The sequence below is a fragment of the Homarus americanus genome, unplaced genomic scaffold (assembly GCF_018991925.1).
Source record: "Homarus americanus isolate GMGI-L3 unplaced genomic scaffold, GMGI_Hamer_2.0 scaffold30108, whole genome shotgun sequence".
NCBI lineage: Eukaryota > Metazoa > Arthropoda > Malacostraca > Decapoda > Nephropidae > Homarus > Homarus americanus.
The window spans coordinates 5,162,038-5,187,359 of NW_024748109.1; the positions used below are offsets into that span (position 1 = coordinate 5,162,038).

The following is a 25,322-nucleotide window of genomic DNA, read 5'->3' on the forward strand; positions in this document are numbered from 1 at the left end:
TCCCTCACTCCCTCCCAGCCATTTATCTCCCTCACTCCCTCCCAGCCATTTATCTCCTTCATTACCTCCTAGCCAACATCTCCCTCAGTATACAAAACCTGTAACTTTACAAAAGAAGCTGGGAATTTCAATAAATACTTCATTTCAGTACCATTAAGTGATTTTAATAAAGTAAGAAAGGATGATAGAAGCACCGGATATAGCAACACATGGGTTGAGTATTAGAAATGTAGAGGAGATTAGCTGACTTGTAAAGACAACAAGAATATTATTATAACCCAGGATAATGAATACTGTAACAGTGTCAGGAATCAAATTTACTATATTTCAAGAAAAAATCAAGAAATTAGTAACCCAATCTATGACCTACTTAGGGGCAGACTGTGGGACACACTATATCCCAGAAACGAGTTTAACAATGCTAAAACTTAATGCAGTATTAAAAAGGAATAGGCATTGCTAATCCCTGAATGAGGTGAAAATACAACTATGAATGCAGTCTGGAAGAACATCTGGCCAGATTGTGTTCATGATTTCTAAGGTTTTACCCAGGTCCAGATCTTTGATCAGGTGCAACAGGACATTATAACTGGCAAATGATGCAGGATTTGTGGAAGTAGACCATGATGGTGAAGTAGAGCTGTTAGTCACGCAGAGAGGATCTATCCAATGAGGATTTAATATTAATGGAAGAGGAGCAAGTTGCTGCTGAGGAACAAGAGAACTCCTGTACAGAAGTTGCATCATCCCGTGAAATGTCAACAAAGGTTTTGTCCAAAATGTTTAGTCAACTGCAGGATGTAATGCAAGCTACTGAGACACATGATCCAGACTGTGGATGCAGCCTCAAGTTTACAAGAGAATAGGAGAACCTGATGAGGGGATACAAGGAGCTGTACACTGAGAAATTGCGACCATCAACGACAAACCACATTGGACACGTTCTTTGCCCTAAAATCTCAGTCAGCAGCCCAAGTAGATGATGATCCACAGGGAGAGGCATGAGTCAGCAGTGATCCACCATCTCCTTCCTAGTAACTCCAATTGTACCACATCACCTAACTCAGCACTCAACATCATTTCTGGTAAGTAAAAATCCAATGTTTTGTTCATTTATCATGTTACATCATGAATGACTTACTGTATGTGGTTAAAACTATCTGATTTCATACATATACCGGTATGTGTTTGTGTCACATTTTAGGGCCTCAAACTTTTCCATAGCAGCGCATCTTGACTTATAATGGAAGTCAGTGGGAAAAATGGTTTCGCATTATGGAATTTCACGTTATGGAAAGATTTTTCAGAACAGAATCCTTCTGTAACCCGGGGGATGCCTGTACAGTATTTCCTCGTGTGCCAGAGTTAGCACATACAGCGGGTGTGGGGGAGAAGTGACGGGAGGGATCTCGGCTCTTCTCCGTATCCTGTGTCCCATGTGTAGTGAAACGATTGCCAAATGGCAGTGCAGTATTTTATTTATATTTATTAGTAATACCTGTACAGGTACAGTACAGTATTTTTATTTATTCCTCACATTTACTGCTACACCAATTCGCCCATTAATCTCATTGTTAGGTTCCTGAAAACCACAACTTTAAGTGAAAACGATTCTACCATAGACACAATGATATGAATAGGGTTTATGTTCCTTGGGTACATTTCTGGTCAAATTTTCTCACAACTTGCAACAAATGTTTCACTTTCAACACTATCACCTTTTTTTAAAGTTTAAAATAAACTTAAAGCTTTTGCCTGTAAGGAGAGCAACGAACATGGAGAGTTTCGTTAATGGTGTTCCTCACAGAGCTGTATAATATTTTTATGCAGTATAGTACAGTAATACCTCGATTTACGCGGTTTCGCCTTACGCGATTCTACATTTACGCGGTACCTCACCAGAACCGGAATTTCATTTTACGCGGTGCATCTACTCATATACGCGAGAAGCGGCGCGGACAGGATGCGCACAAAGTCGCCCATTCATCAAAACATCACCGAGTTCTTCACCCGCTACCCACCACAGCCGGCCCAAGTCAGTGATAGTGAGGATATGGACTTATATGGACTTTGACGGGTTTGACAAAGAGGCCCAGCAAGCCTCTGTGGTGGATAGTGATACAATTGATACAAGTGAGGGCCAATAATCTGCCCCGGAACCAATCCCCCATCCCCGTGTGCCCAGCCATCTTTTCTACTAATGTAAGTGTTAAAAAACTTTATATTATTCATATTTCTCTTAATTATTAATTGTGTGTGCATACCATCATAAAATTAAGATGTTATTTTTACTACAACGTAGGCATTGTGTCTGAAAAAGTGGAGTTTGGGGGTCGGGCCAGTCTTTATTGAAATTAATCCCTTCATTAATCCCTTATGTTCTGTTATTTCATTTACGAGGTTTTCGTTCTACGCGGTACCCCGTGGGTTCAATTGACCGCGTAAATCGGGGTATCACTGTATTGTTAATATGTACAGCAAACACCATTTACTGCATTTTTAATATTGAGTTGTAAATTCTAAACTTAGGTACTGTATGTCTCTCAGGGATTACTTCCTAAAGCCCTTTATTTTACTTTGACCCCAGCACTTGCCAACCACAGGAGCAATATAAAATGTAATCCCTGTGGTTGAAGAAGGATTACTGTACTCTACAAAGAAAGAGACAATAAAGTTGCTCAGTAAAATGCAAAAAATATTTGACAGCTACCTCTTAAAGACACTGCTATTTTAATCAACAGTACAGAAATATTACCCTGTACATATGAAAGGACCATGTGGTTAACATCAACATTGGCAGATAATGAAATAAAGTGTGAATTAATACCCATTCCTTCATGAATCATCCACAAAGAGAGGTAGAACTCTGCCTTGAGGAGGGCTGTGGACAGTATGGCTGGCAGCAGACAACCACTGAGAAGGAATTCAAAGCTATGTTTTGACCATAGTTTGGCAGAGCAAGTAGCCCCTTGTCAAGAGTATACTATGTCACTGGAACATGTCACATCCAACTACTGAAGCAAAATACAGTAATTGTTAAGCTGATAGCTTGTCTGACATACAGACTAAATAAAGTGTCCTCATCACTTCCTTCAATAAGCAATAGATAATGCAACCTTGCTCAAACTACAGTGGATGGTGGAGAATGCATTTTAATCATAAAATGACAACTTGATATTCTGATAGTCTAATATTTAACATTTTGACATCTATACTTCTGAGTTTTCCTTTCCTATTTAGTCCTGAAGCATCCCACCACATCACCTTGAGCTACAAAAATAGCCATCTTGTCCGTGCTATTTTATGAATACAGTACCTGTACTGTACAAAATTTCAGTTCACATCAACATATTTTCAAGTGATCCATTTCAATTTCAACCTCATTAAGAGAATCAATTATGGTTTCAAACTTTACCATTTGCACTGCAGTTTGATTGTTTAACATACCAGTCGTAGAAATCATCAATGACTTTGTGACTATATAAATCTTGATCATAGAGTCGAACACAAAGGTCACAGAGAACACGGCTGCCACCAACAGTTGAAGGCTGGTAATAATGTCTCCATGTCAAGTAGGTCTGGTACTCCTGTTGGTATAAGAAAAAAAATCAACAAAGAAATATTTGAGCTTGGATTAAGAAACTGAAAACATGATACCTGTACAGCATAATCATTCTGACATTCCAGTACTGTATTGTGGTATTGTCTACAGACTTACATATTGCAGATAGAAGTAAAAAATGCATTTCAAGGTACAGTATAAATCTTGAAAAATTTTCCTTCAATATTTTAATTATTTTGGTACAGTATTTTGAAGTATAATTTATATTTTAGTGTCATTATTTAAATGAATACAGATAAACCTCAATAGGGTTGCATCTTTCAAAACCATATTATAAACTGAATAATCATAAATCAAACACTAGTATTTATCCACCGATTACCATTACTGTACACTCGGTAAAAACACTACCGTTACAATTCCTGCGTGAAACAAACTGACACTACAAATGAAGCGTTTCCAAAAAGGATCCCGAGGCATTCCTTGCATTGGTAGCCCTGCATGTGTATGGGTTCGGTCACACGTGCTCGAAATAAGTGATCGGCACTCTTGAAAAGAAACCAAGAACTAGACTTTCCGGATTTATCGACCGTATTGTAAAACGTCGTCGGGCTGGGTTCCACTATGACGGCATGCGAAACTGTGGAGCTATTCAGATGTTTCGGAACAGCATGATATATTTTCCAATACAGGGTACCAATAAAGAATGACAATGTGGCATTAGCCAAAAAGTGAAGTAGCAATATAAATACTGTACAGATTCGAAATTCGGTTGCAAAATAATCTTATAACTGTAATAGTGGTAAGGACTACCGTATTCGATTCTGAAAACAGGAAAACACAGTATTGTTTGCTCTAACTCAAATGCACATGACTTTGAACCATACAGTAATTATTTTACCGGTATGCCACCATCATCATACATTGTTATGTAAAAAAAGTTAGTCTTTGCTCCATACTGTAATTATAGGTAAACATGGCCTTTACTTGTAATTACAGAATATTATTTACTGCAAAAAATATATAACGTATTGCAATCACACGAAATAACGAAGGTATAAAGTGATGTATGAATATTTTCATTAAGTAAAAAAAAGTGTTCCACTCGCGCTTACGTATATAAATTATCTTATCGTGATTGCTCATATAAAACTGTTTGTAGATAATTTATTTACAATGCCAATACAATAAATCCCACCTTTTTATCTCAAATAGCAAGCTTGTTATGACTCATTAGATACAACTATATCTCGTGTGGTGCAGTCAAGTGCACCGAGGTGAGCACCTTCCCAAACTCAAGAGTGTAACATCTCAAGGGGGCATTACTCAGTCGAGTGTTCATATCTGGAGCTGGCAGACGCCCACCGCACGAGGGGTCACAGCTCAAGTAAACGTTTTTGGAGTGAGAATTGTAAACTCTTGGAAAAATCTGCCAGAGAATTTTATGTCAGTACCTAATGTGAGCTCATTCAAGATAAAACTTGACCAACACTGGCACAGGTACAGATATATTTTGGAGCCAGTACATGCCCAGTCCTTGCAGTGTGTAACAAAGACGTGACCGACTGCCCAAGTGGCTAACAAGCCAATCAGTGGCAAAGAGGATGAAAATATAAAATAAAAAGCAGAGTAAAGAGGGTTCATGAAAAAATTACAATGATAGCAACTAAGACTGACAGGTGATGGAAAAGACTACCTAGTTACAGTGTACAATTTGATGCCTTACCAGTGGCAAAGAGAACTAGAGCAGTGAAGTTATAAAATCTTACCAATTATTGAAGCTATTTAAACAATTACAAAATCCATACCTTAGGGTGATTAGCCAGGTGCTGCAACTTTTCAGCAAGTTGTTGTGGTGAATATTCTTGTGCATTGATATAGGAGTTTGGGGGAAGCAAGGCAGAGTAATCAGCACCCCCTAACACCACAGGAACCATGGGATAGTAAAGTAGGTTATATAACTTTTCAGAAACATAGTCTTTGCACAAGGCATTCTCAAATGCTAAAAAAAAAAGATAATGGTGTCCAGCATATTTCATACAAGGTTCTAAATCGATTCTGTATCCCTCATTAGTAAATAGGGAATGTCCACATTTAAGTTCTCCACACTTGCCATACACATCAATAGGGGCATACTTCTTTAGGGCTTCAATATATTCCAGTCTTCCACTTTTATCTTTACAATTAGAGATAAATGCAACAGCAAGCTTTTGTGTATTATTTATTTGATGTAATTCTGGCTGGCGACGCCATGTTGGAGGTAGCAGACTGGCATCTCTTCCACGACGTACAACAAATCCATGCAACATCAAGATGTCCGAGTCCCGTCGATAATGCATTGTGCGATTGAAAACGCCATTTAACAACTTGTAGTCATTGCGAAACATAACATTACCCTTGAAGTGTGTTTCTGGTTCAAACATAATCCATGGTTGTGATTGATCACGTGTACCTAATTCTTCTGACAATTTTTCTGCAGATTTGACACTTAGTAAATGTATTAGCACTGCATCTGCACTCGTTACCTGTGCGAGAGAAAAATATATGAGTTCTGGTAACAGATACAGAATTATTCTTCAAAATTTGAAGGAAACCAGCATCAGTACCTGGCTTCACAAAGGTTCTAGTAATATATTTTTTTACAATAATATACAGTAGTGTGCACTGCATCAACTACATTATCATTTACCATACATCAAATACATTACCATTTACCTTACATCAACTACATTATCATTTACCCTACATCAACTACATTACTAGGGACGGGCTGTCAAGATATCTGAACGACCGTTTTATAAGACCTACTAGCTTAGTTACTCGATTCATCTTCTGAAAATGGCCCAAGAACTTCAGTTCACTCAACATACACACCCAGGTCCTTTTCACATCGTTTCCATTAATGTTGTTTCTTCATCCCATTGGGGCATGTAATACTCCTCCTTACTATTGGTAGGACCAAGGTGTATCCTCCTACACATCATAACATTGAATCTTAACAGCCATTTCTTTGACCTATTATAACCATGGCCTGTTCTAAACCATGTAGGGAGACAACAGGTTAACTTTCCAGGAAAGTTAGTCAAAATATTTCTTAGAGGTTACAATCACAGCTCCGAACAAGGTGCAAAATGGTACTGCCAATAAAGATATAGTTACTGTACAGGTTAAATGCTGTACCTTGTATTGACTTTCAGGCACTAAACTTTTACTGTAAAAGACTTACCTCTTTGATGTCCGAGGTAATATTGCAGGGCAGTGGGCATCGACCCTCATTGATGTCTTTCATGTGCATGTAATACCACTCAATATATACATACATGTGGTTGACATACATCACCACTTTGGGAATATAGCCTGACCTAAATCTGAAACAATGAAAATAGTACCGTACACAGGTATAAAGAATATTAGTGCAGCATGGGATCAGGTTTCAAAACATTGCATGAATGGAATATGGAAGAAAATCCTGAAAAGATATGTGAACAGTTTCAAAGGATTTAATGAAAATGAAGTTATTTCGGATATTAGTAACAAGATAGTGGATTTAGGTAAACAGCTGGAGTTAGAAATTGAAAATGAAGATGTTGAACAGTTGGTTGAAAGTGTAGCAGAAGAGCTCAGTAACGAGGATCTTATTGAACTAGATGCACAGAAAATTGCAGAGGAAGAAGAGAGACAAAATGTAGAAGAAGAACCTGCACCCCCCAAAAAGTTTTCAGTGAAACAAATGGCAGAGGCATTTGCTACAATTAATAAAGGAATGCAAATGTTTGATGGCATGGATCAAAATTATGCGCGTTATGCCAAAGTTGACAGAATAATCCAAGATGCACTTGCTTGCTACAGAAAAATTTATAATGAAAAGAAAAAGCAAACTGTGCAGTCTAAACTGGACTTCTATTTCAAGAAGTCCCCCAGTGCTGTCTCCTCACACCCCACCAGTGCTGCCTCTTCACTCCCTCAAGATGATCCAATACCTTCAACCAGGAAGTTTCCACAGTCCATAAACCTGTCTGAGGAAAGCGACATTGATGACCCACCCAGCCCTGTCTCCTCCTCTGCTTCTTCCAGTTAATGTAGTCTCCATGTATAATTAGAAAATTATGGGGGCCCCGTGTGCATTCAGGTGACTACATTAAAGGTAAGTGCTCAGTCACACTGTATCCATTCCTCATTTTATATATATATATATATATATATATATATATATATATATATATATATATATATATATATATATATATATATATATATATATATATATATATATATATATATATATATATATATATATACACACACACACACACACAGTATTACCCCGCCTAACTTGGTTTCACTTAGCGCGTTTTATCATATACGCGGTGCCTCGCCAGAGCTGAACTTTCACTTAACACGGATTTTTTCATCATATACGCGGTGAGTGTCCGGCTCGAGACGCTATTTTTAGATTTGCCCCACCCGCCACCCTGCCTGACTGCCTGTTTTAGCTCATAAAATTCATACAAATTACCCGGCCAGAATATAATTTACATTGCTGGAATTCTTATAATTTGGTGATCATTTTGAATATAAACATCATATATTTTGCATTAGACATACAAATTTTAGATAAAATGTTTACTCTTGAGTAAATATGTTATCTTTTGTGCAAAATATATGACATTTATATTCAAAATATTCCTGGTCTTACAAGGAATCCAGCAATGTCAATTATATTATCCTAACTTTAGTTTGAGGTATTATTTATTACAAAAAAGTTAAGTATTCTGGTTTTCCCACACATCTCCTTGGGACGGTTGGTGGGGGGTGGGGGGGAGGGAGGGACCGACCGACCATCTGTTACCCGTGAAGAATATTTTTTTTTTTTTATTAACTGAAGATATTTGTTTTAGCTCATAAAATTCATACAAATTACCCGGTCAGAATATAATTTACATTGCTGGAATTCTTATAATTTGATGATCATTTTGAATATATACATCATATATTTTGCATTAGACATACAAATTTTAGATAAAATTTTTAATCTGAGTAAGTATGTTATCTTTTGTGCAAAATATATGACATTTATATTCAAAATATTCCTGGTCTTACAAGGAATCCAGCAATGTCAATTGTATTATCCTAACTTTAGTTTGAGGTATTATTTATTAAAATTTAGTGGTTTTCCCCCAAAAATTTCTCAGAGAGGGACGAGCCGGCAGTGTAGTGTGAGAGGGGGAGGGAGTTGAGTCCATTATTTGAATGGACATTAACTTGGCGACTGTATTTCTCTATTTCTCTTAAGTATTAATTGTGTGCATGTACCATCATAAAATTATGATGTTATTTTTACTACAACATAGTTATGTGTCTTCAAAAAGTGGAGTTTGGGGGTCGGGCCGGTTTCTATTGGAATTAATCCCATATGTTCTGTTGTTCACTTAACGCAGATTTCACTTAACACGGGACCCTCTGGGTTCTATTGACCGCGTTAAGTGGGGTACAACTGTATATATATTTATATATATTTATATTTATATATATATATATATATATATATATTTTTTTTTTTATATATATATATATTTATATTTATATTTATATCTATCTAGGAAAAGGGTGAATTTCCATGGTCCGGCACCGGTCATGTCCCGAGGTTGCCGGACTAGAGAGGTACAACCTGTAGTAACTTTACTGTAGTATGAATGTAGTCAAACAGTGATTATGATATATTATACATTTCAATTCTGACTTCATAATTACACTGTACCTTTAGACATGAAATTGATGTTCAAACAGTTTATTTAGCCACAAGCATAAACAATAACAATATTGACCTGGCTGAGCCAAGTGGGAGCCTGAGCTCTTCTAGTGAATTGCTGGCTGCTGATACACACTATGAACTACCTTGAGTTGGTGAGTAATGTTTGTAAAATTCCAATTCTGTGTTAAAGTGAGAGATTACTATGCAAGGATATTTTCATTGATCATATGTTTGCACAGCACAACACTGCACATTCCTACACCCCAGAAATCCCGACAAGATATATGTTAAAAAAAAAATGGCTTTCTGTAACAAGAAAACTTAAGAATTTTAGTACATAGTATTGAATAGCTATGTAAGTATACTTTATAAATAAATCCCTATATTTTAAAAGTGTAGCATTACCATTAAACAGATAAGACAAATATTGTACAGTACAGCATATATACTGTATTCTATATTACCGCATCTCAAATTCAAAATACAAGGACAAATTTCTGACCAGTGTCTAAATGAACTGTTCTTTATTAATTTTTATTAATTTGTTTTTATTTTATTTTTTTAACTGTATTACTTTTTTTTTAGTTGATCACTGGCATATTAACCTCTTGCTATTCAGAGAGACTGTGAAAGTCAACTCACATTGGCCTTATTGATAGGTATACAGTGGGGTATGCTATAACAAATCTAATTGGTTCTAGAACCTCGTTTGTTATTGGATTAATCCGTTCCAGGCCCCCAAATACAACCACTTAACACTGAAAAAATTATGTGGAAAATGTAAAAAATACTGTACTTTATCTTACCTTAGTGTTGTTCAGCATGCAGGACAGGAGGCAGAGCGGGAGGGGGGAGGAGAGAATTATGGAGAAGAGGTGGAAGGAGAGGAGTCATCCTTCCTAGCCCTCTTTGGTGACTGTCTTACAGGCACTTTGTCTGTAGGTTCTTGTTACCTTTTTAAAGAAGGAATCCAGGGTTGGCTGCTTCAACCTTGATTTCTGGACCTTCCAAAAGTAGTTCATAACATTGTCATTAAACACACTGATGGCCTTTTGCACAGAACCAACATCAGGATGATAATCCTCAGCAAGCTTGGACAGTTTGCTCCAGCTAAAGAACGCATCCTTGAGATCTTTGGCTGGAATGATGCGGCTTTCCTCCTTGTCCTCCTCCTCCCCTGACTCCTCAGAAGTTAAGCTCCGCTTCAGTGTCTCGTTTTCTTCTTTGTGAAGCTCAAGCAGCTCCTCAGTGGACAGTTCCTTACTGTGCTCTTCCACCAACTCCTCAACATCATCATCATCCACTTCCAGGCCTATGGAATTGCCCAGAGACACAATTTCATGAACAACAGCCTCTTCTTCTAACTCTTCGAAGCCTTCAAAGTCTCTTTGGAGCACACATTCAGGCCACAATGGCCTCCAAGCAGCACAAAGACACCTCACAGTAACCTCTTTCCAGGCTGAGGTAATTAAAAAAACAGCGTCTGCTATATTGAAGTGACTCTTCCAAAATTCCTTCAAGCTAACATCACTGGAAGAAGTGGATGCAAAACATTTTCTAAACAGTGCCTTTGTGTACAGCTTCTTAAAGTTAGAAATTACCTGTTGATCCATGGGCTGGATGAGAGGTGTTGTGTTGGGTGGCAAGTGCACAGTGATGAAGTTGAACTCCTCTGGCAATTCAATCATCAAATTAGGAGGGTGGGCTTGTGCATTGTCCATCACCAACAAAGCTTTCAGTGGAAGATTTTTCTCCCTGAGGTATTCCCGAACACTGGGTCCAAACACCTCAATCACCCACTCAAGAGAATAAATTCCTGGTCACCCAAGCCTTTGGGTTTGACCGCCACATAACACCAAGGCGGGTCTACCTAATGTTTTTGAAAGCTCTGGGGTTTTCTGCATGGTACACAAGGAGTGGCTTTATTTTGCAGTCACCAGAAGCATTAGCACAAAGAAGGAGGGTAAGCTTGTCTTTCATTGGCTTATAGCCAGGGACAGAAGTTTCCTCCTTGGTAATGTATGTACGGAGAGGCATTTTTTTCCAAAAAAGTCCAGTTTCATTACAGTTGAATACCTGCTGAGAAACAAAGCCTCCCTCTTTAATCACATTCAAAAAAATGTCATGGTGTTCCTTAGCTGTTTCCTTATCTGCACTAGCAGCATCACCATGTCTCACAACACTATGTAATTTATTTCTCCTTCTGAAACCAGTAAACCACCCCTTGGTACCCCTAAACACTGGCACATCACTATCACTTGCACTGGGAGTCTTGGCTTTAAGGTCCTCAAACAATTGTCTGGCCTTCTCACAAATTATAGCTTCACTAATGCTATCACCTGCCATTTCTTTCTCCTTTATCCACACTAAGAGTAAATTTTCCATCTCCTCAATCACATTACACCTTGCTTTGCTAAGTCTAGAGATTCCCTTAGCCATTTGCACAGTTTTCAACTCCTCTTTATTCTTTAAAATCGTACATATAGTCGATTTAGCCATCCCATACTCATCACTAAGTTTCGCAATGCTTGTTCCATCCTCACGTTTCTTTATGATTTCTTTCTTAGTTTCAAGAGTTATGAGCTTTCTCACTCTCTTTGGACGATTCATTGTTACAATTGTACACTTGTATAACAAAATATTTATACAAATAACTCTATTTCCACATCAAAAGACGAAATATCAACAATAACAGTGGTGCACTGGCTACACAATGAGACAAAGATGGCGCCTGACGCTCTTGTTGTGGGTCGCGGTACAACAATATTCATGCGCCAGGCGAAATAGTCCCGCATTCGTTGTAGGAGTTGCGTTCGTTATAGCATTCTCAATTTTATAGGTAAAAACGTTCGTTATAGGAATATTCGTAGTAGGATCCGTTCGTTATAGCATACCCCACTATAGAATTCACTTTACAGTTTAGTATTATAACCACACATTGTACCCAGCAGGTTATGTCTACTCTAACAGTAAACAGAAAAGATTTAACGGTTATCTTACAGACTTTCCTGATATTGATTGTTTACTTTTTTCTTTTCAGTAAATAAGAACTATAGGTTTCGATACAGTAGCACAGCATTGTATAAGCTAATGGATAAGTTGTCGGTTATAATTTTTTCATAAGATGGCAGGTCAATGGGTAAAGAAAACACTTAAATTCACTAATGGTAATGATATTTTTTAGTAAATTGGTCCAAAAAGTGTAAAAGTCACATGACTGAAAAGCTCTGTGATTGGTTGCAACGTCACAGGTTGGTTAGAGCCGCTGAGAGGGAGCCTAGAGGCAGCCAGCTTTGGTGTATGTGTTGTTACCAGCAGAAATACAGGAGTTGTGGCCTTATACAATGTTGATAAACACGGGCATACCTTATTTTTAGGTTAAAATAAATTGCTGCACAAGTATTCATCATGTGTATTGACTTGCTGGGTGCCAAAATGATACAAAAGATCGATAACTCCAACATGGAAGTTTTCATCACTGCTCTCTATTTCATGTCTGGAAAATGTAAGTTTTCATCACTGATGTCTATAATTAATATTGCGGAAGGACTCTGGACGACCATGGCCAGGGGATGGGTTCGAGATGAACAGATAACAGATGTAATTTAACGTGCTTCATAGCTGAGTTGATAATACTCTACAACCATAAAGACATCTACTTTCCAAATCATTCATAATGCATTGCAAACCACCAGAAAAAAAGTCTGCATGTCTTAAGTACAGGGATGGCCAAAACTTAAAATTTACCCAATATAGCCTGTCTTGATTCTAAGCATCCAAATACTTATGGTAGTTAAAATAAAATTTTACCCATTAATTAATATAAATGATGATATATGCCAGTGGTTCATTAGTGAATCATCAAAACAATAACAGCAAATGTTGCCATGTTTAGCTAGTATCAGGGATTCTCAAAACAAAATCCAGACAATGTACTTCTAAATTAACTTGTATCTCCATCCCTGCATCATTTGCAGGGTAGGTGGTGACGTCATTGCAAATGGCAGTCCTGTTTCTAGAGAAATAAAACTTATCTCGGCTATAGCAGGACTTAACTTTTATTACAAATTATATAAACCGTATCATTCTATAAATGTGGCACAGTGTATTTCTTGAGTTTACCCAGAACCGACAACTCATCCATTATAAGAGTGCAATTCTTGCTTTATACACACCAATAACAGACAGTTGCTGTTTCATCAAACAGGTTGATTCATCACAACTATCATGTAAAACAGTGCTAACAACTACTGTTTAGTACATACCGTCGTTGAGGCATCTCGGCATATGATTTCTCAGCCACCTTACGGTACGCCTCCAACACTGGGGCGAAGTACATATCCCTAAATCCTTCATCTGCACCTGCAACTTGAAGTATTAGAAATGTATACTGTAATAAATACACATGTATGTTGTCTTTCATCCTGCTAATGAACTAAAATTTTAATACAGGAGGTCCCCGACTTACGAACATCTAACTATGAACACCCGCTGATACAAACGGGGTTAAACTTTAAATGGCTTATGCGAATCCTATCTTCAAGAAGGGCGATCGTCACCCCACGAGCAACTATAGACCGGTGAGCCTGACCAGCATAATATGTACTTGAGAGCATTATGAGAGAAGCCGCGATGGAACATCTACTACAAAACAACCTTGTAAAGGATTGCCAACACGGTTTTATGCCAGGGCGCTCCTGCTTAACACAATTACTCAAGGTACAGTTCTTTCAAGACCAGACTTGACCAACACTGGAGCAGGTTCAGGTACATTCAGGAGCTGGTGCATGCCCAGTACCTGCCAACAGCGAGTAACAGAGAAGTGACCGATCACCCAAGCGGCTAACGAGCTGATCAGCAGTGAAGAGGATAAAAGTACAGTATTTTATTTATGTGATGACTTTTTACTTTCATTTTCTGTATTTTGTCATTCTATTTCTTCTTTTCTCTTAAATTAACTGATTTTAGAAGTACAGTACTGAATATGAGGACTTATGCTATGATGTAGTGGGATTTTAAACATTGTTCTGTAAGTAGGTAGTCGACAGCTATCAAACAGGGAGGTACTACTGGCTGGAAAGATATTGGAAGCATAATGTGTTGTCTAATGGTAGACCCTGCTGCCATATGGCATCATGAAAATTGTGACCAAGTCCCAGGTGCTGATCTAACTTTCTGCCTCATTTACACACAATTGCAGGATCTCAATTGTTTCTCTCACTTTGACAACACAATATACATACTGTAAATCGTTTTTTATTATTGATCTTTTTTTTAAGTTTTGTATTTACAGTGTATATTATTAAAAAGTAATTATTAATATTATTATTATTATATTTTCGCTCCCAGGCCCTGATGTGGGCTAATTCTGGAGGAAAAAAGTACGGTATGCATATACAGTTGCATGTGTTCCGACTTGCATACATTTTCGACTAAAGAACGTCCTCAGGAACGGAACCCGTTCGTAACCCACGGACCCCCTGTAATAATAAAATCAATACTTATTCAGTAAAATCATCATACATGTTTAGAATTGGTTTGATATGTATATAGACAATACAGGTACTGTACTGTACTGTATACAAACAATGCAGGTACTGTATTTAGTTTACTTAGACCAGGGCGGTATAGTGCCCAATGTGCTGTACTATACCTTGACAATGTGGGTATACAACAATAGTAAACAGTAAGGTAAAACAAACATGTGTAGTTACATTTGGTTTTATAATATACTGTAATACAAAAAGGATGGCAAGGGCCTCCACCAGTTGTTTGGCCAGGGCCCCCACATCTGAGTCTGGCCCCAAGTAAGGTGGTCATTGGAGTAAACTGATCACTAAAGTAAGATTCTCAGTGAAGTATGTGGATCAACAGAGTAACTTGTTTCCTGGAGTAAACTGGGCACTGGAGAATGGTGATCACTGTAATACGTTAGTCAATGGTATAATAAAGTCGTTAAAGTTGGGTGATCAGTGTAGAGCATTGGTCAAAAAGTTAAGATTATAGAATTCTATATTTAGTACCTGACTGTGTGATATTGTAGTCATATAAACTCGGGTGTGGATAGTGAGAGCTCTTGCTTCCCACACTCACAGGAACAATCAACTTTCGGCAGTGGTTACTCTGGTCAACTACGTGCTGCAACCTGTGGAAAAAGGGATGGTATCAATGGTGACACTGAAATCATGGAGTAAATGTCAAGGTTATGTTGATAATGTGATCTGGAGGTATTGTACAGTTTTATTAATACAAACAGCAAAAATTACAGTAGGGTACTAGTCAGCACTCTATGGGTTACCATATTTGACTTTCAAAAAAGAAGATATTCAGGAGAGGGTGTAATAAGGACTTGTAGTTTACTTCTGTATTGTGCTAATGTACTAATGTATGTTCAAGGGATGCAATGCTTGCTTATAATGTTTAACTCAATTACTTTAGTCTTGCATAGTTCTATGGATAAGAATTACTGCACTATTGTTTATAACTAGCCTAAATGTCCCTTCTATGTTTCAGTATTCTATTATATCATTTTGTTATTTCCCTTTGTTTCAGATACTATTGTATTGCTGTAGGACAGTTATAAGATGAATAAAGCCTACTTTGGTTCTGGCAAACTGTTTCATTACAGGGGTGTATCTGTTGTCAGTATCTACCAACTCGCTTATAATAATGTGTTAATAATAATAATGGAAGCCCCTCGAAATCGAGGATGGCCGGCCCAAGGTCCTCCTAGGCGTGAATTTGATAAGGAGTAGAAGTTGTCGCCAACACAACAACCACACCCTGAGTTAACGAGCTGCATGACCCAGTGTCAAGGAATAGTCCGAGAAGACTGGACAACTCACCAATTGCACTGGCTAACCATTACCCCGGAATACGATCCACAAATCAATTAACATCCAGGTTCCCAATTACTGCTGGGTAGACAGAGGCAAATGGCGTCAAAAAACCTGCCCTAGTTTCACCCTGGCCGAGGATCAAACTCGTGTTCGCTCGCTTGTGAGGCGAGGATGCTGACCATTACACCACAGGTCGCCATAATGTGTTATACAGTACACAGTATATAATACACATTAATAAAACATGAGCATATACAACGAATAACACAAACAGTAAGTATACAATGTGAATACTGTGCAGTATGTCATATACTGTATAGTAGAGTACCCAGTACTGTGTATACTGCATGTCATCTACCTCGACAATCTACAAAGAACAACAAAAGTTAGGCCTAAAAATTAAATGTTATAATTATTCAGACTTAGTAGAGTCAGTACTGTGAGCACCAAGTGTAAAGAATGTTGCCGGTATTGCCCCAACTGTATAACCAGAGTCAACTACAGCAAGTTGGGAAAGATATCTTCATTAAAATTGAAGAAGTTGCTAATAGGATACAGTGTGTAGTTAAGAGGAGCAATGCTCAGGTTGTGGCAAGGTCACAATAGGAGATGGAGAATAATGTAGGATTCAAACAGGTTTTGCAGCAGCTAGGGACTGCAGATTACAACTTGTAGACCTACTGATCTAGGAGATGGGGAACGTCGGGATTGGTTTGAACGCAATAACAATATGATTGTGTATGGAGTCCCCGAGAGTCAGTCAGAGGAAGCTGAGATGCAAGGAACACCAGCCTTGGCAGCTGACGCACCATCCTGGGAGCACCAGACTCGGCAGCAGATGCCACACTGCCACCCTCACTTGACAATCCCACATCTACATAAATAAACACCAAAAATATAAGTTACAGTATTAAATCTTTACCATTAAGCTTTCCATTATCTTCGCTTCACTTTTCACATCACTAGCAACCCATTTACACTTGCTTTAGAAATCGTAATTTGCAGCAGAGTCGGCTGCTTTCTCGTCACTCACTCAGAAAGACTGAGCAGGCGAGCATGAGCAGCCACGGTGGCGCCTCTGGTGAGCAAATAATACATTTGTTTGCCATGGCAGTACATTTTAAATATTTCCTGCCCGATTCCCCTCTTGAAATAAAAAAATTATCGCCATATACCCGGTATAGGAAAATTTTATAATTTTGTTAGCCACGATATAAAAAATATTTATGTAAAGTCGCGATATATCCCAACCCTACTGTATCTTTATTTCTAACTGAAAAACTAATTTCTTCCAGGTTTGCATCCAACCATCTTTATATAAATAGGTGAAACAGGTTCCAGCAAGCACTGGGCCTGCACTGGCTCCTGAATGTATCTGAACCTTCTTCAGTGCTTGTCAAGTCTGGTTTTCAAAAAGCTCACACTCGGTGCCATTACAACACTCTGGCAGGTTGTGTTCCAAGAGTTCACAACTCTCACTCTGAAAAAGTTTTCCCTCACAGTTTTCTGGAATTGTGCCTTCTTCAACCTTGAGTTGTGACCCCTTTTGGGGTGGGTGTCCACCAGCTCCAGGTATGGACACTCAACAGTGTACTGCCCTCTTGAGATGTTTATAACTTCAATTAGATCACCCCGGCCTTGCCCATCTGTAGTATAAGTAAGGCAGTTGCAGGCTTTCTACCATACAGATTGTTAGGGGGGAAAATGGTGCTCTCTCTGACATGCCCCCATATTCTCATAATATAGTCTTAAGTTGCCTGACCATGTGGGACAATGACATGCACAAAACTTCCCTCTACTACACCCCTTGTTGCTGATTGGTCACAAGGAAAGAGAAAATTGCCAAAAAACATTCACCATAACATTTCAACCAATTAGGGTTAACAGATTATCTTTCAGTTGGAAACCTCCTGAAGGGTTTGTGGGGCTTACTTTATGGCTACGTCATTGCACAAAACAAAAGAGAAAAGGGCTTACTGAAGTGTGATGAAGATAGTGAGCAGCAAGAGGCTCACAAACCACACTGGGAACATCGACTGCATCTCCAAAAGGATTTTTACACTTCAATTGAGTTGTGGGTGCAATGTTGTTGTATGGTACTAGTTGCTGTGAGTAATATGGAATAGTTTGGAGGTAAGTAACCTGCTTACTTCTGAAAAAAAAAAGTCATAAGTCCTACTGAAATATTAAAAAAATAAGTTATTTTTAAGTTAATGATTCAATCTCCCATTTTTAGCTAACACCTCTCAAGCAGGTTTTGTCACAATAGTTAGTATAGTGTTCATTTTGGTGACCTGGAAATGCATCCAAAAATGAGTGTGTCTTCTTCCAGTTTAATTTTGCACCACTTTGCATCCTCTAATAAAAAATTGGCTACCGTAATACTGACGACGAACCGGTAGATGCATTGTTTGTTTTGATGCTTATAATCTTAATATATTTTCATCAGTGAGTTCTGATATGATATATCATTTTTGTAGGAAATTACTTCCTTTGGTTGATAATTAGGCGACTAGTCACACACTACTTTGTCTCTCTCAGCGGTGATGCTGCAGTACACAATTACTTCCAATCGACAGCAACCACCAGTGTATGTTCATGAGCCACACAGACCAGGCAGCTGCTCTAACGTCCACAAAAAACAAAAATTACGCCATATCACATGCAGGAGCATTGAGTCTCACGGCTAAGAAGTTAGGTAAGGTTAAGTAAATTTATTTGGTTGGATTGATGAGGTCAACTAACAACGTTTTTACCGCATGTTTTTATTATCAACTAATGTTCAATCTAGAAATAATCACTTTTTAACATACAGTATAGTCTGGATTTACGCGGATTCTGTTTACGCGTTTGGTCATTTACGCGGTGCCTTGCCAGAATGAAATGTTTTAATTACGCGAGCGGCTGGAGAGGTCCAGACCGCCGTGCCATTTTTTACTCACGCGGTCCATTCTTGACCATACGCGGGAAGCAGCGCGGTGAGGGGTGCGCATTAGGTCACTCTTACGTTATCGCTGACGTCATATGACGTATCGGACTGTGATTGGGCCGCGCATCCTTCCCACCCACACATTCCCTCCGCCGCTAGCTGTGATTGGTCTAATGTAACATGACGTGCCCTGCCACCAGAAGTCGCTGACCTAGCCGGGCCAGTCTCATTGTTCTCAGTCCGCGTATACAGTTCTCTCTTGTGCCCGCTATTCCCCTCACAATGACTTCCGCTGGACCCCCACCACCCCAGAAAAACCTTGAATTACCTGGACCAAGCCATGATTATGTGAAGGAAATCATCGAGTTGGGGGAGAAAATTAAGCTCATTCTTGACAAAGACACAGTCAAGCATCAGTATGAAGTGTCTAATAACCTTCTGTCGAAAGTTATGGAGCCGTATATCCAGATCTATCACGACAACATCAATGCTAGTAATCAACGTAGTATTACGGACTTCTTCGCGCCGCAACCCACCACAACCACAGCCAGCCCAACTCAGTGATAGTGACAGTGAGGATATGGACTTTGAGGGGTTTTTCAGGGAGTTCCTGCAAACCTCTGCGAGTAGTGAAAGTGATTCACCGGAGGGCAACTAATCTGCCTCGGAACCAGCCGCCATCCACGTGTGCCGACCCATCTCTTCTACTTACGTAAGTGTTAAACACCTTTAGATTTGTAGTTTTTTATTTTGATATTTTGTGTGTAGCAATACCATCATAAAATTATGATGTTATTTTTACTACAAGGTACGTATTGTGTCAGAAAAAGTGGAGTTTGGGAGTCAACCCAGTCCGTATTTCAATTAATCCCTTATGTTCTGTTATTTCGTTTACGCTTTCCTCATTTTACGCGGACCTCCACAGGTTCAATTGACCGCGTAAATGCAGACTATACTGTATTTGCCAAAACTACGACAGTGTACACCATAAAACGGTGAAATTACAGCGATATTAAATTTGTTTTCTATGAAAAATCGGCAGTGGGTCAATCGTCAATAATTACCCCAAAAAATCAATGTGCACTTCATCTATTTGATTTTAAGGTCATTTCTGGAATAAATCACACTACTCTTACATGTTGCTTTGAACAAGTTCGTATCTGATTAATAGTCATAGATATCAACATGCACTCAATAGCTGCAATAAGCCTGGATGAACAAAAGGTCCCTAGTGATTGGAAAATGGCTTTATGCGAGTCCTATATTCAAGAAGGGCGATCTTCACTCAATGAACAACTATAGACCGGCGAGCCTGACCAACATAGTATGTAAAGTATTCGAAAGCATTATCAGATATGCCATACTTTACTTTTATCCTCTTCACCACTGATCGGCTCGTTAGCCGCTTGGGCGATCGATTACGTCTCTGATTACTTTTCCTTTTCATTTATCTTCCTCACCAAAAGATCGGCTCGCTAGCAGCCCAGGCGATCGGTCACGCACTGTTGGCAAATACTGGGCATGCACCAGCTCCTGAATGTACCTGAACCTGCTCCAGTGTTGGTCAAGTCTTGTCTTGTAAGAGCTCACACTCGGTGCCGTCACAACACTCCGAAAAAGTTTGCCCTCACAGTTTTCTGAACTTGCGGCTTCTTCAATCTTGAGCTGTGACCCCTTGTGCGGCGAGCGTCCGCCAGCTCCAAGTACGGACACTCGACTGAGTAGTGCCCCCCGAGATGCTTATACACTTCAACTAGGTCCCCCCTTGCCCATCTGTAGTATAAACTAGGCAAGTTCAGGCACTCCAATCTCTCAAGGCAGCTGAGGTGCCAAAGTGCAGGCACCAGTCTGGTGGTCCTCCTTTGAACGTTTTCAACTAACTGACAGTCCCTAGCATATCTCGGGGACCAGACGGGGTGACAGTACTCCAGACGGGGAAACACTTCACTCTTGAAGATCGTTACGAGGGACGGACCGTCTAGTTATCTGAATGACCTTCTTATAAGACCCAATAATATATTTTTCCTGGTTTACCTTCTTCTGGCAATGGCCCGAGAACTTCAGCTCATTGTCAACATACACACCTAGGTCTTTCTCACATTCAGTCTTAACTAGTGCAGTTTTTTCATCCCATTGGTACACTTCATAACATTGAATCTCAGAAGCCTTTTCTTCGACCATTCTTGGAGCCCACAGAAGTCCTTCTGCAGCTCTTCACAGTCCGCTTGGTTCTTAATTTCCCGGAATAACTTGGCGTCATCAGCAAACATTTGTATGGAGTGTACAACGTCAGGCATGTCATTTATGAAACAAACAAACAACAGCGGGCCCAATACACTGCCCTGTGCTACCCCACTTGTGACAGGTACGGATGACGATTTCGTGCCATTAATCACCATACACTGCTTGCGGTCATGTAGAAACTCTTCTATCCACGCTAGGACATTTCCCCGAATTCCGTACCCATCCAGTTTGATTTTCAGCACTAGCGTAGCTAGTGGGGGGCGGGGGGGCGGTCCGCCCCGGGCGGCACTTTTGGGTTTTGGGTCTGCTCATCACCCATATCTGCAGCTACTGGAGACGTTAATCCATCCCTTTGTATCGGCGGCAAGTTAATCCTTGTCGTGTCTGACCTAACACCTGACCCACATCATCACGGCCACGTCATGAGCTACACCCTTGCTATGCGCCCCCCCCCCCCCCGCCACACACACAACCTGTAACCTGTTGAGGATTAAGGAAACTTATAAAGTTTAAGTATGTTTGGTGTGTATTTAAAGCATACTATATTTGAGTATGTGAAAGTACAGTAATATTATAATGGTACACAAACTATTTAATATATATATATATATATATATATATATATATATATATAAGAGTGAGTCACTGTGCAATATGTATTTTTTGTGGGGGCACGGGGGCAAACTCAAGGGCCCCGGGCGGCACACACTCTAGCTACGCCACTGATTTTCAGCCTTTCGTGGGGTACAGTCGAAAGCCTTGGCAAAATCTAGGTGTATATATTGCCGTTATTACCACCCTGTTCCAGAATTTGGGTCCAAATATCCAATACTTTGAGCAATTGTTTTAAGCAGGGGCGCCCAGGCATAAAACCGTGTTGGCAATCGTTTACAAGGTTGTTTCGTAGTAGATGTTCCATCATGACATCACATAATGCTCTCAAGTACTTCAGTACTATGCTGGTTAGGCTCACCGGTCTATAGTTATTCGTGGAGTGACGATCGCCCTTCTTAAGATAGGACTCACGCCATTTTCCAATCAGTGAATCTGGGACAACCCCGTGAATTTAACTATAACCAAACATATTCTTGTTAAATTACTATGACGACAGAGTTGACTGAATAATAACTTTTGTGCTTATAATATAATTGGTAAACAACAAATTACAGGGGAATCCCTAGAAAGAGTTCTTAAAATAATTCCCTTTTATAAAGAACCCAGTTCCATGGTCTCGCTAACTTCGTTAAGTTCCTTTGATTGTACATACTAAACTATTGCACACGTCCCACTCGAGATGAATTCTTGCCGTGTAAAGAACTCGCGCACCACTTTTGACGGACACATGGGAGCAGCGAATACGCTTCACACATTGCGCATTTACGTCCACATAGGATCCTTACTTTACGTTTAATAGTATTTTATCTAGTATTCTATCCTTGCTGTAAACAGGCTTCACAGCTGTTTGTGGTGCGCTCTTTACAGTTCCACTAACAAGCCGATCAGTGGCGAAGAGGATAAAAGTAAAAAAGTAAAAAGCAACATCCTACACCGCTTCTGGTACCAGGAAAACTCTTCCCAAATCTCCAGGTTAACCAGGTACTCTGACCAGGAAATCCAGCTCGATTTATTCAAGGAGCTTAAATTAGTTTTACCGCCACAGTCGCTGATGTGGCAGACATGGACAAATTTTCATACCGACGCAGGTATTAAAGTTAAGTTTTGGCAATCATACTATGCAGTATAGTTACATATTATGTAACTGGGATGTTATACTATTATTATTGTAATAATATTAATACCACATGTACCGAATAACAAAGGGAATCTTACGAAGTCAAAAGACACTACAAATATTTGTTTTGATCTAAAAAGTGAACTATTGAATACAGAATAACATTACATGCTTGATTATTTTCCTTTATCTTTATCGATATAATTTTGGACGAAAGAGCATATATTTATTTATCACACATTGTGAGTACAGTACTGTGTATCTGTTTCCCTATATACTATATAACAATACCGCAAACATACCTCAGCAAAACTAATTTTATCCTCTTCACCAGTGATCGGCTCGTTAGCCGTATTATAAACAAATTGAGGGTTATAACCATTGCTTAACCCTGGTTAAAAACGTACATATAAACAACTATTTAATAACTGGAAGAATTAAATTACCGCAGAATGAAACATATCGGTAAAAGTAACAGAGCAGACATTAGTGAGGAGTATACTATAACCTCAGGCATGCCCAGTACTTGCCAACAGTGCGTAACAGAGACGTGACCGATCGACCAAGCGGCTAACGAGCCGATCAGTGGCGAAGAAAATAAAAGTAAATATGGCGGGAACCTGCGGTCAGCCAATGGACGAATATTAACCCAAAAATCTTAAGAGTAACAAATACTTTTAATACTCAAGTTAAATCCTGTAACATATAAGACCAAAACACACACTTATTATGATGAACTAAACCATACTTCATTAACTTAAATAAAAGCAGGAGCCAAAAGTGAAGTATTCTCTAAAGTAACTAGTCAACGTAATTACGAGAGTTAACGACCATTAACCTACGCTTGTTCTTAATTAACTCGGCCTTGTACCTTTAAGAGTTTTTAAAAGTCCATTTAAAGTAAAGTATTTCCTTCTTAAATAAATCACTTTGAACAAAATCGACACAAATGACCATAATATAACGACCTTTACACAAGTATAAATTTAACCACTTAAATAAATTAAAAATAAAACTTACTTTATATTTAAAGAACAGCGTCTGTTAGGTGATAGAGACGACTGGCAGCACCTCGCCCCCTATGTCTCTGCGCTCCTATTCGCCAAAAACCTTATCCGGATGAGGGACTTAAAAAATAAATCCATCCTTAATATTAAATGCAAATTTGAATATAAATTATACGGTAAGTTAATTTATATTATGGTGTAGATAAGAAACTGTAAGGAAAACTTTACGGAAAAATAAAAAGAAATAAGAAAACTGTACAGACTCCAAATTTTTCAGCTTCGGAAAAAGTCGGCCGTTGAATCAGGAATGCTAACATTACTGATTTACTCCAATTAGATCATAAAAGTACTTTAATGTTACTGACACATTTACTTTTATCTAATAATAATATAATTCTTTTCAGATTAATAAAACATTTAACTAAGAAAAACTTACGTGGGAAAATACAGACGAAGTACTTCCCTGAATACAATAATGGTAATTACCGTACCTTACTGGGTAGTTACCGCTGATTAGTAATAGATAGGCAGTTGCAGACGCTCTAATCACTCAGAGCAGCTGAGGTACCGTAGTGCAGGTGGTGGCCTTCCTTAGTACATTTTCAATCAACTAACAGTCCCTAACATATCTCGGGGACCAGCCTTTTACTTGCTTTTATCCTCTTCACCACTGATCGGTTCGTTAGCCGCTTGGGCGATCAGTCACGTCTGTCACGCACTGATGGCAGGTACTAGGCATGCACCGGCTCCTGAATGTACCTTAACCTGCTCCAGTGTTGGTCAAGTCTGGTCTTGAACTCACTCGGTGCCGTCACAACACTTTACGGCAAATTGTTCCAAGAGTTCACAACTCTCACTCTGAAAAAGTTTGCCAGCTCCAAGTAAGGACACTCGACTGAATAGTACCCCTTGAGATGCTTATGCACCTCAATAAGGTCACCCCTTGCCCGTCTGTAGTATAAGCTAAACAAGTTCAGGCGCTCCAATCTCTCAGGGTAGTTGAGGTCCCGAAGTGCAGGCACCAGTCTGGTGGCCCTCTTTGAACATTTTCAACCAACTGACAGTCCCTTGCATATCTCGGGACCAGACGGCGTGACATTACCTTCATCTCGCAATGGCCCGAAAACTTAAGCTCATTGTTAACATACACACCTAGGTTATTCTCACATTCAGTCTCAAATAGTGCAGTTTCTTCACCCTTTTGGGAAATATGATACACCTCCTTACCGTTGGTATGCCCCAGGTGCATCCTCTTAC

General features: G+C 39.1%; 1 protein-coding gene across 4 annotated transcripts; it reads right to left on the minus strand.

Moving 5' to 3' along the window:
* Positions 1–2,244: 2,244 nt before the first annotated feature.
* LOC121880037 (3-galactosyl-N-acetylglucosaminide 4-alpha-L-fucosyltransferase FUT3-like) lies at positions 2,245–24,885 on the minus strand. Of its 4 annotated transcripts, none has more exons than XM_042387030.1 (7): positions 24,079–24,885; positions 18,131–18,259; positions 15,338–15,459; positions 13,580–13,682; positions 6,789–6,930; positions 5,371–6,087; positions 2,245–3,587 (listed from the first exon to the last, which is right to left on the minus strand). In XM_042387030.1, the coding sequence occupies exons 2-7, from the start codon at positions 18,193–18,195 to the stop codon at positions 3,405–3,407; spliced, it is 1,332 nt and encodes a 443-aa protein (XP_042242964.1). In that variant the 5' UTR covers positions 18,196–18,259; positions 24,079–24,885; the 3' UTR covers positions 2,245–3,404. The 4 variants fall into 4 exon arrangements, with proteins under 4 accessions (XP_042242964.1, XP_042242965.1, XP_042242962.1 ...); XM_042387031.1 differs by lacking the exon at positions 24,079–24,885 and adding an exon at positions 22,727–22,808 and having other exon boundaries at positions 13,580–13,676; positions 18,131–18,305; XM_042387028.1 differs by lacking the exon at positions 24,079–24,885 and adding an exon at positions 22,727–22,808 and having other exon boundaries at positions 18,131–18,305.
* Between the last annotated feature and the right edge of the window lie 437 nt (positions 24,886–25,322).

Excerpts from the sequence above, each read along its gene's own strand:
- LOC121880037 (XM_042387030.1), bottom strand. The coding sequence starts at position 18,195 with ATGCAGTCGATGTTCCCAGTGTGGTTTGTGAGCCTCTTGCTGCTCACT. Across the intron at positions 15,460-18,130 it reads ACTATCTTCATCACACTTCA|GTTGCAGCACGTAGTTGACC; the intron begins GTAAGCCCTTTT and ends CTTTTTCCACAG. Across the intron at positions 3,588-5,370 it reads ACCTGGCTAATCACCCTAAG|GAGTACCAGACCTACTTGAC; the intron begins GTATGGATTTTG and ends TTATACCAACAG.